This window comes from Rhineura floridana, chromosome 9 (assembly GCF_030035675.1).
Source record: "Rhineura floridana isolate rRhiFlo1 chromosome 9, rRhiFlo1.hap2, whole genome shotgun sequence".
Taxonomy (NCBI): domain Eukaryota; kingdom Metazoa; phylum Chordata; class Lepidosauria; order Squamata; family Rhineuridae; genus Rhineura; species Rhineura floridana.
The window spans coordinates 82,647,891-82,663,301 of NC_084488.1; the positions used below are offsets into that span (position 1 = coordinate 82,647,891).

General features: G+C 42.4%; 1 protein-coding gene across 15 annotated transcripts in view; it reads right to left on the minus strand.

Annotated features, from left to right (window-relative positions):
* The window catches only part of BLTP1 (bridge-like lipid transfer protein family member 1), a 312,192-nt gene that overhangs the window by 173,907 nt on the left and 122,874 nt on the right, over nucleotides 1-15,411 (minus strand). For all 15 annotated transcript variants that reach the window (XM_061585180.1, XM_061585183.1, XM_061585181.1 and 12 more), the window contains 2 exons: nucleotides 2,037-2,174; nucleotides 687-863 (listed from right to left, as the gene is read on the minus strand). In XM_061585180.1, the coding sequence (XP_061441164.1) occupies nucleotides 687-863; nucleotides 2,037-2,174 (315 nt within the window). The remainder of the gene's footprint in view (nucleotides 1-686; nucleotides 864-2,036; nucleotides 2,175-15,411) is intronic.

A 15,411-nucleotide genomic window follows, 5' to 3' on the forward strand; every position in this document is an offset into this window, starting at 1 on the left:
ACTAATTCAGTCAGATTTAAACAGATTTGCTTTCAGAAAAATATTGTGTGGGCCCATGACAATTAAATTATAGCGAACCCAAGGTGTTGCTGGATATTACCTAAAAATCTTGATGCTCTTCAATTATGGATAAGCAGCTACATCTAACATTTTGAGATGCCAAGATTTGAACCAATGTTCACAGTCAATGCACTCTTTTTTTCTCTCCTTTTTAAAATTCCTACCTTGATCATCATTTTAGAATTTCAATTCATTTTAGATAGAAACAATGATACAAACATTCCCTTCAATAGCTGGTGTTTTAAGAAACAGCAGGGTTGCCTAAATTAGTGACTTGGTTTGTAAGATCCTAGCCTGGTTTAATAAGCTAGGATATGCAAAAGCTCTGGGCACCCACATGCAGCCACTTCATGCAGGCAGGAAAACAAGCCAGCAAGCTGCAATCAACCACAACTTTCCATGACATGGTTTCCAAACAAGCCAGGATTCATAAGCCTAAATTTGAACAGAAAGGGAAGTTATGGTTAACTGGAGCTTCCTGCCTTGTTTCCCTGCTCATGTGAAGGAAGGAAGTAATGGGGCTGCATGTGGCTCAGTATGTTTTGATCAGGCATGTTTTTTAGTACATAAAAAGTCTATGCTAAGAAAGCAATGCACACATTCCAATCTGATGCTAAGCGGCATACCTGTGGAACTGTAACCTTGGATGTCAGACTCCCAGCTTGAACATCAATCAACCATGCATATTCTAAAGAGTCACCTCCCAGTGGCAAACCTTCTGCAGAAAACATAGCATGGGCCCGGAGTTGTAGACCTGAAAGGCTCATATGACCCTCACGAAGAACTTCATCCACACTGGGTCTCTGTTAAGAATGAAAGACTAGTCTTTTGCAAAATAAAAACAAAAACAGCTTCAAAAAAGCTTGTATTACCTGGCTAGAATTATTGGTGCTCTTTTTCATAACATAAAAAAGTAAATGTTTAGAAATTCATCAGATGTTTATAAGCTATAATTTTGCCACATTACCAAGGAAAGTACACACAACTTCTATAAAGAGGTTAATGACTCTAGCTTATTTTGTTTATCTATGAACTACATCAACAAAATAAAGGTTCCTGAAATCCAGATGGCATATTTAATAGAAAATTTGCACTACTGTTTAAACATCTCAAAATCATTAATATAATTATGTGTTATGGTTGCTGAAGCAACACAAGTCTTTATGAAAAATAAACATGGTTGTAATGGGTGAATCCAACTGTGTCAGCTCTCTTGTGCAACAGCTGTTCAAGGAGCTTTGAAAGTATCTATTCATAGGAGAGATGTGGGGAGCCTCTGGCCCTCCAGATGTTACTGAACTACACTCCCATCATCCGCGCCCACTGATCCCATTTGCTGGAGATGTTGTTCAGCTGCAACTGGAAGGCCAAAGGTTCTTTATGCAAAGATTATCGTACCTTGGCACAGTCATTAACCAAAATGGAGACAATACTCAAGAAATCAGTAGAAGCCTAAGACTGGGGAGAAAACTAGAGAAGATCCTCAAATGCAAAGGTGTATCACTGAACACCAAAGTCAGGATCATTCAGACCATGGTATTCCTGATCTCTATGTATGGATTTGAAAGTTGGACAGTGAAAAAAGTGGATAAGAGAAAAATTAACTCATTTGAAATGTGGTGTTGGAGAAGAGCTTTGCAGATACCATGGACTGCAAAAAAGACAAATGATTGGGTGTTAGAACAAATTAAACCAGAACTATCACTAGAAGCTAAAATGGTGAAACTGAGGTTATCATGAGAAGACATGATTCACTAGAAAAGACCATAACGCTGGGAAAAACAGTAGGGAGTAGAAAAAGAGGAAGACCAAACAAGAGATGGATTGATTACATAAAGCAAGCCACAGACCTGAACTTACAAGATATGAACAGGGTGGTTTATAACAAATGCTATTGGAGGTCGCTGATTCATAGGGTCGCCATAAGTCGTAATCGACTTGAAGGCACATAACACGCACAAATGCAGCCAACATACCTGGTAGTTGTCATTCAAGAATAAATTCACTGGTGATAATACAAGTTGTAACATGGTTTCCTTGTATCCTTTTTTCATCTCAAAACACAACCTTTCCAAGAAAGCTGTAGGACATTCAGGGCCATCACTGTTGCAGTGCTAAAGTAGAAAACATCAAAAATGCCATGAAATGTTGTTAAACGGAATATTAAAGTTTCTCTAATGGTCAGATTATGAAAAACACTCTTCAGATGGAGTAACCCACATAGGGAAATAATTATTTTTTATCAATCAGCATCACATCAACTATTTGTGAGGTTCTTTGAGTGCTGTATGCCAGAAAGTTGACCCAGAAATGTTAAAAATAAATTTTGAAAGCCAGTATTTATGGAAAGTGAAACAAAAGTTTTGCAAATCGTGCCAAAATATGAGCACCAGAGATCATATACTATAAATCCTCTTAGGAAGTTTCTCTAGTATACCGGAATATATTTCTATATTTCCATGTATTTTTAGTTTATCTGCTGTTACTAAGGTGTGATTTTAAGAATAGCACCTCAACTCCTAAGTGTTTGTTCTGTATGTGACTCTGTCAAACAGTAGCTTGGGCAAGCACAACAGAGGAAGTGAGCTGTGGCATACACTGCCCATCCTAATAAACATGAGCAGGGCGTTGGACTCGATGGCCTACAAGGCCCCTTCCAACTCTATGATTCTATGAAGCGGTCTTCCCCTTATGACATACAAAGATGGAAGCACTCTGGATATATGTGAATGCCTTTATTTCCTATGCATACTTTTACCTCAAGTAGCAGAATGCAAAAAGAATTAGATACAGAATACAGTATTTACATATAGTACAGTCTTCCATTCAAATCACTGCAGATATGCTCTTCTATTTGGCCATTCAATAGCCCTGATAACAACAAAGCTCCATTCCACAAAGCATTGTCTTTACCAGTAAGGTATCCAGCAGCCATCAGTATTAGTAATAGCAAGGAACCCCACACCGAGTTTGAACATGAAACTCCAAATAGGACATTATTATCCCAGAGTCTCTCTCAATTTTGCACACAGAACTCATCAATATTTTTCCATTCTACCTATAATCACCTGAGGTAGGAAACTTGAAAGTATTCACTAATAGGCAAAAAACCTTGCAGTTTAAGAATGTACCTATAGCCCACAGATATTTCTATCAAACTTTAAAAAGCAGAGAAATTGGGCAGCTATAGTGAATGCACCAGGGGAGCAGGAGACCTGACCTCCTCTCTGAGATATTGGGCTGCCCTACAAATTTGTCAAAATGCAAACACAATTTGGGTTGGTCTTTCACAGTCCAATCCACTTGCTGTGTAGCTTGCAAGAATTTGGTAACGTGCCTCTGAGCGTATGGTGAGTGGTGGCAACATCTGCCATCTCCAAAGATAATTATATTTGTGTATGTTTGTTGGTGCTCTTACTTTGCTTCTTTCCTGTGTTACTAATGTTTCTACAGAGAATCTAAACTAGAAAATTTTATTTCTGTCATTATTCATCCTAGAAATCTGTGTCAAATTTATTTTATTAATTTCAAAGCTTTTTTATTGGTCAATGTCATATGATGGTGCAGACAGCCTTTGCAAGTTTGCTGAGAATGGATGGATCATTTGCATGCTTATTGAGTTCAGTGGGATTTACTCCCCTGCAATCATGCTTAGGATAGGTGAAACTGACCACAGGAGATGAGAGGAGGAAACACAGAGGGGAGGACTGGGATGGTGGCAGGCAGGACAGGGAGGGGAGAAGGACAGGTTTGATCATTTGCATGTTTACTGAATTCAGTGTGATTTACTCCCGTGCCATCATGCTTAGGATAGGTAAAACTGACCAGGGGGGAGGGCTGAAGTGGGCAGGGGAAGAGGAAGAAGGAGGAGGAAGGTAGAGGAGAGGGGAAGGAGGGGAAAAAGCAGGTCTGATCATTTGCATGCTTATTGAGTTCAATGGGATTTACATGGTTAGGATAGGAAAAACTGACCATGGGGAGGAGAAGGGGGAGTGGGAAAGACCATATTGGAAGGGGCAAAGGAAGGGGAGGGCAGGTTTGATCACTTGCAGGCTTATAGAGTTCAATGGTATTTACTTCCATGCAATCATGCTTAAGGTAGGTAAAACTGACCATGGGGAGCAGGAAGGGGAGGGGGGGAAGGGGAAGGAGGAGATTGGAAGGGGTTGGGGATGGGGAGGGAGGGTCAAAGGAAGGGGGAGGGAAGAGGCAAGAGGGAGGGAATAGAAGGGAGGAGAATGGAGGGTGGGTTTGATTGTTTGCATACTTTTTGAGTTCAATGGGATTTATATCTGTGCAATCATGTTTGAAAATCAAATGGACTGCCTTCAAGTCAATCCTGACTTATGTTGACCCTATGAATAGGGTTTTCATGGTAAATGGTATTCAGAGGTGGTTTTACCAGTGCCTTCCTCTGAGGCTGAGAGGCAGTGACTGGCCCAAGGTCGCCCAGTGAGCTTCATGGCTGTGTGGGGATTCGAACCCTGGTCTCCCAGGTTGTAGTCCAACACTGACCTGGGGGAGGGGCGGGGGAAGAGATTGGGTGGGTGGGTACTGGGCAGAAGGGAAGCCCATTTCCTTTATTTATTTATTTATTATTTGATTTATATCCCACCCTTCCTCCCAGCAGTAGCCCAGGGCAGGAAACAGAAATGATAAAAACACTTTAAAACATCATAAAAAGACCTTAAAATACATTAAAACAAAACGTTAAAAACATTTTTAAGAAGCTTTAAAAAAATATTTTTTTAAAAAAAGGGTTAAAAACATTATTAAAGAAAACATATTAAAAGCAATTCTAACAGACGCAGACTAGGATAGGTCTCACTTAAAAGGCGTGTTAAAAGAGGAAAAGTCTTCAAAAGACGCCAAAAAGATAGCAGAGAGCAAAAGGAAAACATTGTGAACAGTATCATCACTTTTCAGCGTTTCCCCCACCTTTTTATTCTACAGCAAGCACATGTAGCCTCCCACCCAAATTTAAACCAAAGCTGTCCCAGGCCACATCCCCACCAGGCCTTTACTTCAATTTGGACAGTCATGGCTTCTCTCAAAGAATCCTGTGAAGTGTAGTTAGTGAAGTGTGCTGAGAGTTGCTAGGAGACAGACGCCCTGTTCCCTTCACAGACCTTCAATCAGAGTGGCTGACTGTTAAACCATTCTGGCCACTGAAGCTCTGTCAGTGGAAGAGCAGTCTCCTCTCAGCACCCTTCACAAACTACACTTCCCAGGATTCTCTGAGGGAAGCCATGACTGTCTCAAGTGAAATCAGTCTGGTGTGGGTGTGGCCCCCTGATTAGCCAAGCCCAGCAGCTGTGAGGCTTTTAGAACACTGACAGTTGGTTCTTACTGAGCATGCCCACTAGGGTTGCCAGGTCAGAAGCATCTCAAAACCTGAGATTTGAGGGGTGGGCCCTAGTGATGTCATGGGGTGGGCAGGAGTGATGTCATTAAGCATGATACATTCAGCATCAATCACAGTTGCTTGGAGCATACAATTTAAAAAAATCTGATTGGAAATTAAGATAGAAACCTTAGCTAAAAGATGGAGCCTGGGTAGGGAAATTTAATCTAGCCTACTTGCTTTCAGCAAGAAGGGTTAAGTGCCTTCAGGCCAGGCCAGTCACCAGAAGGCCACTGCAGAGACAAAGGAGCCTAGTGTTGTGGAGATGTTAGATGGGAGCTTTGGGGAGTAAAGATGGATGCTCCTGAAGGCTACAATTCTAAACACATTTACTAAGGGATGAAGCCCCATAGAACTCAACAGGACTGACTTCTAAGTAGATATAGTTTGGACTGTGCTGTTGGTAAACCTTGACTAGGGTTCCTCTGCAAAGACATCCATATCCAAGCAGGGTTGGCAACCCCCTGCCTGGAATACCCTGCCCTTATCTTTTAACGTGGCTGCTCCAAACATTTTTACACATTTGACCCTTCAGAAAGAGGTCTGAGAAATGAGTAAGAGTAAGAAGTATCTTTTAAAATTGTTCTTTTCAATTCAGTCTTGCATGAACATCATACTTAGGGCAGATCCACTCCATTCATTTAAAGCACATTCAACACCCATTTGAAGCACATGAATCCCACCACAGAATCATGGGAACTGCAGTTTGTTAAGAGTGGTGAGAACTATAACTGTGAGGGGGAAATGACACTTCCCAGAATTCTTTAGGGGAAGTCATGTGCTTTAAATGTGAGTTGGATGTGCTTTACACTTATTGTGTGAATCCACTTAATAAATTTTGCCTGCATGTAAATTGTTTTAATTAATTTTTCAAAATGGAAATGAGCTATAAACCAGAGCTTGGAAGTAACTCGTTATTTTTAACGAGTTACTTGTAATTAGTTACAATTTTAAATAACGAGTGGGTAATTCCATTACATTTGGCAACTAACGGAACGACTAGTAATTCCCCTACTTTTCAGCTGCAACTTTAACGTTTCCACGTTAGGTTGGACGTTACTTGGGGACGGGAACAAGGGGAAGTCAGTTCCTGGCTGTGATTGGTTAACACAAGACATGTGCCTCACACTGATTGGACCTCTGCGCAGACTGTCTCTTCCCTCGTGATCTGTGTAGGAGGCATGAGGGAAGAGGTGAATAGGAAGGCCTGCTAGCGTCTGAGAGGACAAAATGGACGCCAGAGGAAAAAGCCAGGGAAAGGAAGGCAGCAGCAGAATGGTGAAGAGCTGTGGAGGTGAGTGACGATGATTTGTGTGCGTGTGTGTGTGTGTGTGTCCCCGCGGCCCCTTCCGCCCCCCCGTGGCCCATTTTGCCCCCCGCCCCCCCACGGCCCATTTTGCCCCCCCCCACTGCCTCTCCTTGCCTAGGTATGCATAGGAACAAGGGGGAGAGTTCAGAAAGGGGGGAAGGAAGAGAGGCCTACTTCTCTTCCTTTCCCCCCTTTTTGAACTCCCCCCCTTGTTCCTATGCATACCTGTGTGCTGTATTTATCCAGACAGAGCACTCCTGCCTTTTAAAATGCCGGGTAGCTTTTTATTGTATATTTATTTGAACTCCATCTTTCTTTTTATTTGTATTTTTGTCCTGTTTAATCACAAGACTGAATTGTATGTGGGACAAAAACTGTCTCAGTAATAATAATAATAATAATAAACCATTAGGCGTATAATAAATGGCTTAAGGCTGATTTTTTTGTTCTTGGCAGAGATGAGGTGAGAAGTAGGGTCCTTGCAGCTCCTCCTCTCAGTCCCCCAGCTCTCAAACTCATGTTCTGTGAGAAAGAGAGAGATTCCCAGTCCCAGAGAGAGACTGTTGACAATCTCTGCTAATATCTATACAAATGTACATAACATGCATCACCTGAACTCACATGATCTAGAGTTACCTTAGATCTTGCAAGATTTGCAAATGAGAAGCAATAGGGTTTTATATTAGTTCTGATTGTCTATTATCATAGGTTATATTTTTTTTCATTTTCTATGGCAAAAACTCCCAACTTCAGTGGAATTTATGTGATGTGCTCTAATCATTTGAATTTGGCTAATGAATGCTTTATTCTTTCATCAGAACTTTAGCAGTAGTACTAAAATATTAATAAAAAAGAAAAGGAAAAGAAAAAATACTTTACATACATCATTCAGCTGTATTGCTAATTATAGATATAGATATAAAAGATAAACGGCATTTTGTCAAAAGTATTTTTGTCTACATTTTATACCTCATCCTTGGTTTTCCAAGCTTGGCATGGAATGCTTCTCATACAGAATTAATTTGAAATGCTGCATATTTATTATCATAATCATCATATTCAAAATAAAAAATATATGTACCGCCTTCAAGTTGATTCCAACTTATGGTGACCCTATGAATAGGGTTTTCATGAGGCTGAGAGGCAGTGACTGGCCCAAGGTCACCCAGTGAGCTTCATGGCTATGTGGGGATTTGAACCCTAGTCTCATTTTGTTCTCACAACAACCCTGTGAGATAGTAGGTTAGACTGGCCCAGGCAGGGTTATTCAGTGAGCAAAAATGATGCAAATAGGATCTCTTTTAATTGTGCTATCGACCTGCTTACTTCCACTCTGACTGGGGGATCTTGCAGCATGGGGAAGAGATGGGGGCACATCACAGCTGAAGTTCACCCATATAGGAGCATTATCTCTTGTTTATTACAGAGACGCCTGTTGCAGGTTTTGCTGCTGAGAGCAGCAGTCAGTTAGTGCGGCCACTTGAGTCACAGCTTGTTGATCCTGAGGAGGCAAAACTAGAAAGTGAGGTTCAGAAAGGAGGCCCTGTGCACGAGGAGGAGGAGGGCATGAAGCAGTGCCAGTTGCCCACAGCCACATCTGCAGAACAGCAAGTACCATGGTTTGGCTTTGAGAAAGCTTGTACATTTGTGAGCCAGAGTGGGAAAAATGTTGTTGTACGATGCAATTACTGCCTTCCAAGGATCAAAAATCTGAGATCAGCTGTTTCCTCCTCATCCAATGTGAAGAAACATTTTGAGGTAAGCCTTTGTCATGCTGGTCCTCAAAGAGTGTCCATTGTCTATGTTTAAATTGTGAAGTTCCTCTTCCATTTTTTCTTGGATTCATGCTTTGTTCTTCTTCCTCAGAGGGCACACCCTGAGAAGCTGAGAGCAATTGAAGAAGCAATAAAGGCAAGGAGACGTGGCCTTCCTGAACCAATGCATGACACCCCTCCTCCCAAAATGCTGAAGCAGCAGCAGACAACCCTTGAGAGGTGGGGATCTGGCAGAGATCTGCTTCTTCTGGCAGCCTGCGTACACCCTCGCTTCAAACTAGATCGGCTGGAATCGTGTCAGGCCACCACCCATACCAACAAGTAAGAATATTAGGGAAGCCCTTTGGGTGGATTACTCCAAGGGAAATGTTGTCTCAAGGGAGGCATCAGAGGGCTTAAGGTGGTAGGCAGGGGCTGGGCCTTTTCTTCCTGGGGCTCCTCATCACAACCTTGGGTTGCTGCAGGTAATCCTTAAGGGTCTGCTGTGCTGCCCCATGAGTGTGGTGACTTGGTCACCTTCCTACCTTCCATGTCATCATCCACAGGCTCAGGCTGGACCCTGAACCAGGGGACATGACAAGCATCAGGAAATGAAGAGCAGATGATGGTTTCCTAACATATATGTGTTAACATATCCTCTCTCTTTCTTAGATACACAATGGAAGCCTTGTTGAAAGCTGAAATAAAGATGGGTGTACTTAATGAGGACAGTGATCAGTCTTCAGATAAAGACCAGGAAGGAGATGACTTAGCAGATGACTTCTTTAACTTTCTGCCCCAGGGCAAGAAGTCAGCAGTGGACACTGCTGAGGAGGAACTGGTGAGGTACCTGAGGTCTCCCAGCAGTGAAGTGTCATCACTCCATGGCTTTCCACGTGTGCTGCGGTGTTTTTTGCAGCACAACACAGGCATGCCTTCAAGCGCCGCAGTAGAACGCCTGTTCAGTACTGGTGGCAACGTAATGACTGTAAAAAGACATTCCTTGTCTGACATGCTCTTTGAGCATCTTGTTCTTTTGAGACATAACAGAAACATATTATAAAAGCATTTCAAGTGTAAAATTTGATTTCAAGAGTTGGGATATCTTCATTGCTTGGGGGGATGTGAGATTCTGTTATGCCATTATGTTAATCTTAAGGATACAATTTTTTATTCTACTACCCCGTGTGTGTGTGTTTATTTTTAATATTGTTTTAGGCTGCTTAGATGTGCAGCAGCCAAGGCCAGCACCTTGCAGGAGTTTTTTAAAAAAAGTAACTGAAATGTAATTGTAGTGATTACTTTTGAGAAAAAGTAAAGTAATCAGTTACTTTCAGAGCAATTGTAATTGTAACGGTAATTACTACTTTTTTTGGCCAAGTAATTGTAACTGTAATTTATTACTTTTTAAAAGTAATCTTCCAAGCTCTGCTATAAACTGTAGTGGGTGACCATGGGCTACTCACCATCTCTCAGCCTATCTGCCCCTCAGGATGAAAACAATGGAGAACCATGACTACCCCAAGGCATACTTAAAATGTAAAGGAAGTATTGTACAACCATAGTATGAAATCGGATACTTATAGGGACACAGCATGACAAAACTGGGCAGAAGTAACGAGTGGGGTACCACAGGGCTCGGCCCTGGGCCCAGTGCTGTTCAACATTTCTATTAACGACTTGGATGAGGATGTACAGATCATGCTTATCAAATTTGCAGATGATACAAAATTGGGGGGCATAGCTAATACTGTGGAAGACAGAAAGAAAATTCAAAGGGACCTTGGTAGGCTGGAGCATTGGGCTGAAAACAACAGAATGAAATTCAACAGGAATAAATGCAAAGTTCTACACTTAGGAAAAAGAAACCAAATGCACAGTTATAAGATGGGGGATACTTGGCTCAGCAGTACGACATGTGAGAAGGATCTTGGAATTGTCGCTGATCACAAGCTGAATATGAGCCAACAGTGTGATGTGGCTGCAAAAAAGGCAAATGCTATATCAGGCTGCATTAACAGAAGTATAGTTTCCAAATCATGTGACGTATTAGTTCCCCTCTATTCAGCACTGGTTAGGCCTCATCTTGAGTGCTGCGTCCAGTTCTGGTCTCTGTACTTCAAGAGGGATGCAGACAAACTGGGACAGCTTCAGAGGAGGGCAACAAGGATGATCAGGGGACTGGGAAAAAAGCCCTATGAGGAGAGACTGAAAGAACTGTTTAGCTTGGAGAAGACTGAGGGGAGATATGATAGCACTGTTCAAGTACTTGAAAGGTTGCCACACAGAGGAGGGCCGGGATCTCTTCTCGATTGTTCCAGAGTGCAGGACACAGAATAATGGGCTCAAGTTGCAAGAAGCCAGATTTCGACTGGAAAAGCTTCCTAACTGTTAGAGCCATACGATAATGGAACCAATTACTAGAGAGGTAGTGGGCTCTCCAACACTGGAGGCATTCAAGAGGCAGCTGGACAGCCATCTGTCGGGTATGCTTTGATTTGGATTCCTGCATTGAGCAGGGGTTGGACTTGATGTCCTTATAGGCCCCTTCCAACTCTACTATTCTATGATTCTATGAAAATATTTATATAAGCATGACTATCAAATATGTTTATTATTTATACAACCTGTAAAGATATTTATAGTGCAATCCTATGTTTGTTTACTCAGAAGCAAGTCCCAATGTATTCAATGGGGCTTACTCAACCAGGGAAAACTGTACCCTCAAGTCATAAGTTGAGACCTTATCCCAGTCTGTGTCTGTGTTGGAATTGCTTTTTAATATGTTTTTAAACCTTTTCTTAAAAAAAATGTTTTTAAAGCTTTTAAAAATGTTTTTAAAATGTTTTGTTTCAATATATTTTAAAGTCTGTTTTTATTATTTTTAAAGTGTTTTTAGTGCTTTTGTTTGCCGCCCTGGGCTCCTACTGGGAGGAAGGGCGGGATATAAATCAAATAATAAATAAATGAATAAATAAACTTCATTCATTTTTTTAAAAAAATCAGTATTAGTTTCCTACATAATAAAAACTGTGATAAACCCTGCCTAATTTCTTTAAAAATAGGGTTGGAGGGAGAGAGAAAGATTTACAACACAAACACAAGTCTGCGCTATGTTTACTCAACAGTCCCATTAATTTACAGCACAATCCTAACCATGTCTACTCAAAAGTAAGTCCTAATGGAGTTCAATGGGGTTTACTTCAGGTACATGCTTTACCCCCAGAAAAGCAGATATTGGATTAAATATTTTCATATTTCATAGCCCAGGGTCTGACTCTAGGACAGAAGAGGGGGAAAAACGTTAAGTCATATTACTTACGCAAACTGCAAAAATCTTAAAGCCACCATTTTCTGATGTTCAGCCTAGGCATGCCTGGATCAACAAGTCACAACCCTGGGTTCATTGGCTACAATCCTGAAAAGGCGGGGTTACAGCCAGAGCTTTGAAAAGTTACTTTTTTAAACGACAACTCCCATCAGCCCCAGCCAGCATGGCCACTGGATTGGGCTGATGGGAGTTGTAGCTAGAGCAAGGATCTGTTAAAAAAAAGTCGTCGGGGGGGCGGTTGACGTTTTGGTGCATATCTCGGGAACTAGACCACCTAGAAACTTAATTTTTTAAAACAACTGAAGCTGAGAGTCCGGAGATTAAGGGGTGCTAGCCAGAGAGCAAGAGGGCCCCCCCAAAACTGGAGACTCCAGCCAAAACCCAGAGATTATACAACATGGAAGCAATTCTGGCCAGAGGTGAGAAAGGCAAGGGCGGGGCTGGAGACTCCGGCCGTTTGCCGGAGACCTGGCATCCCTAATGCCCACTCTTATCATTGGCTTCCAGTCAAAATTTCTTAAAATTAATTAAAAATCAGCCAGGCATTTCACATCATTAACTTTTAAACTGCAGAAGATTAAGGTCAGAGTATGGGGCAAGGTCAGTAATAGGATTACAGGTACTCTGTGAACATGGCTGATTTTTAATTAATTTCAACAGATTATGAGAACTCTCAGAGAAAAAAGTCCAAAACAGCTCTTTTTCCTCTCTTTTTAGACTTTGAACTCTCTATTCTCTCTGACTGTTTTGTGTATAGCCATGAAAATTGAGAGGGTTGTTAAGCAAGCGTTTCTGAGTTCAGGACTATAAGTTTTGTAAGGTTTTGTTTTGAAATGAGCTTATGGGAAGCATCAGAATGTTATGGGGGGAATTTTCAATTTAACATTGTGGAATGTGAAAAATCCATGCTGGCTATAGTATACAGCCACTCTTGTGGCCGTATAATCCAGATCACTCACTCCCCTCTTAGATTGTTCCACTCTTATCCAGTTACCTTATCCTCCTCATCTACACTCTCGCCCTCTCACAGTGTTTGTTATTTTCTTTGTTTTCACCAGAAAGCTAAGGGAGCACACAACTTGTTGAAACTGTGTATTGTCTCTTTAAGGGGAATAACACAGGGAGGGGCCTAAAGGGATATCTTTTTATGTAACTCCTATTGAGTATTATAGGAAGTGAAAGCAATTGGATTTTCCCGCCTTTTCTCTTACTTCCTTTTAGTTTATAGAAGCAGAGTTTATTATTTATTTATTTATTTCATTTGTGTACCACGCCATAGCCGAAGCTCTCTGGGCGGTTTACAACAATTAAAAACATTAAAAACAAATATACAAATTTAAAAAAACATTTTTTAAAAGCAATTTAAAAACACATGCTAAAATGCCTAGGAGAAGAGGAAAGTCTTCACCTGGCACCGAAAAGATAACAGTGTTGGCGCCAGGTACACCTTGTCAAACGAAACATTCCATAATTTGGGGGCCACCACTGAGAAGGCCCTTTTCCTTGTTGCCAGATTCCCAGCTTCCCTCAGAGTAGGCACCCAGATGAGGGCCTTTGATGTTGAGCGTAGTGTACAGGTGGGTTCATGTCGGGAGAGGCGTTCCATCAGGTATTGTGGTCCTAAGCCATGTAAGACTTTATAGGTTAAAACCAGCACCTTGAATTGAGCTCAGAAACATACATGCAGCCAATGCAAGCCGGCCAGAATCAGTTTTATATGTTCGAACCATCTGGTCCCCATTACCAATCTGTCCGCTGCATTTTGCACAAGCTAGTTTCCGAACCGTCTTCAAAGGCAGCCCCACGTAGAGCTCATTGCAGTAATCTAACTTGGAGATTACAGTAATACCTTGCATTAACGTACTCAATGGGACCAGAGCGAGTAGGTAAACTGAAAATGTCCTTAAAGTGAAGCACTACCTTTTAAAACTTTTTCCCTCTCCTTCATGCACAGCCTCAAAGCCCCGCACTAAAGCCTCTGTTGCTGCACTGCCGCGCCTCTCAGCTGATCGCGATCACGCCTCCCAGCTGATTTGCGGTGGCATGATCACATCTATTTCCACCCCCATGCACTAAAGCCTCTGCTGCTGCACTGCTGCGCCTCCCAGCTGATCGGGATTGCGCCTCCCAGCTGATTTGCGGTGGCACAATCGCGTCTATTTCCACCCCCACACGCTAAAGCCTCTGCTGCTGCGCTGTTTCTCGAGAAATACAGGCATATGGAGCATGTATGTTATAGCGAGGCGACGTTAAGTGAAGCGAAGTTAAGCGGGGTATGCCTGTACCAGAGCATGGACAACTGAAGCCGGGTTATCCCTGTCCAGATAGGGGCATAGCTGGGCCACCAACAGAAGCTGGTAGAGAGCACTTCGTGTCACCGAGGCTACCTGAGCCTCAAGTGACAAGAGATGGTTCTAGGAGAACCCCCAAGCTACGAACCTGCTCCTTCAGGGGGAGTGCAACCCCATCCAGGACAGGTTGGACATCCACCATCCTGTCAGAAGAACCACCCACTAGCAGCATCTCAGTCTTGTCTGGATTGAGCCTCTATTTATTAGCCCTCATCCAGTCCATTGTTGCAGCCAGGCACTGGTTCAGCACATTGACAGCTTCACCTGAAGAAGATGAAAAGGAGAAACAGAGCTGCGTGTCATCAGCATACTGATGGCAACCCACTCCAAAGCTCCGGATGACCGCACCCAACAGTTTCATGTAGATGTTGGAACAGCATGGGGGACAGAACTGGCCCCTGCAGAACCCCATACTGGAGAGTCCAGGGTGCTGAGCAATGTTCCCGAAGCACCACCTTCTGGAGACGACCTGCCAAGTAGGAGCGGAACCACTGCCATGCAGTCCCTCCCACTCCCAACTCAGCCAGTCTTCCCAGAAGGATACCATGGTCAATGGTATCGAAAGCCACTTAGAGATCAAGGAGAATCAACAGAGTCACACTCCCCCTGTCTCTCTCCCAACAGAGGTCATCATACAAGGTGACCAAGGCTGTTTCTGTGCCAAAACCAGGCCTGAAACCCGACTGAAATGGATCCAGATAATTGGTCTCATCCAAGAGTGTCTGGAGCTGGCCTGCCACCACTCGTTCAAGAACCTTGCCCAGGAATGGAACATTTGCTACAGGCCTATAGTTATTAAGATTTTCTGGGTCCAGGGAGGGTCTCTTCAGGAGTGGTCTCACTACCGCCTCTTTCAGTTTAGTTTTGTTGTAAGCAAAGTTTGTCAATTAATAAATGTAATCTCTTCGTAATCGACTTGAAGGCACATAACAACGAGTGTTAAAGAAGTCAAGCCTCCAAGAACCTTTGTTCCTGTTAAGAAAATCTTAGCTATTGTAATATTTTTGGTGCTGAAACCCAGGAAAGATTTAAAGAGAAGAGACTGCACAGTAAAGTCAGAAAGAAAAAGGGGACATGGCTGAGGGTTTGGAAAGGCAAAGGCGCAAGAGGACTGTAACTGACAACTGTTGCAAAAGATAGAATGTGAACTACAGAAAACTGATGTAGATGTCTCTGCTTGAGGAAGCTTAAATCAGCTTGCA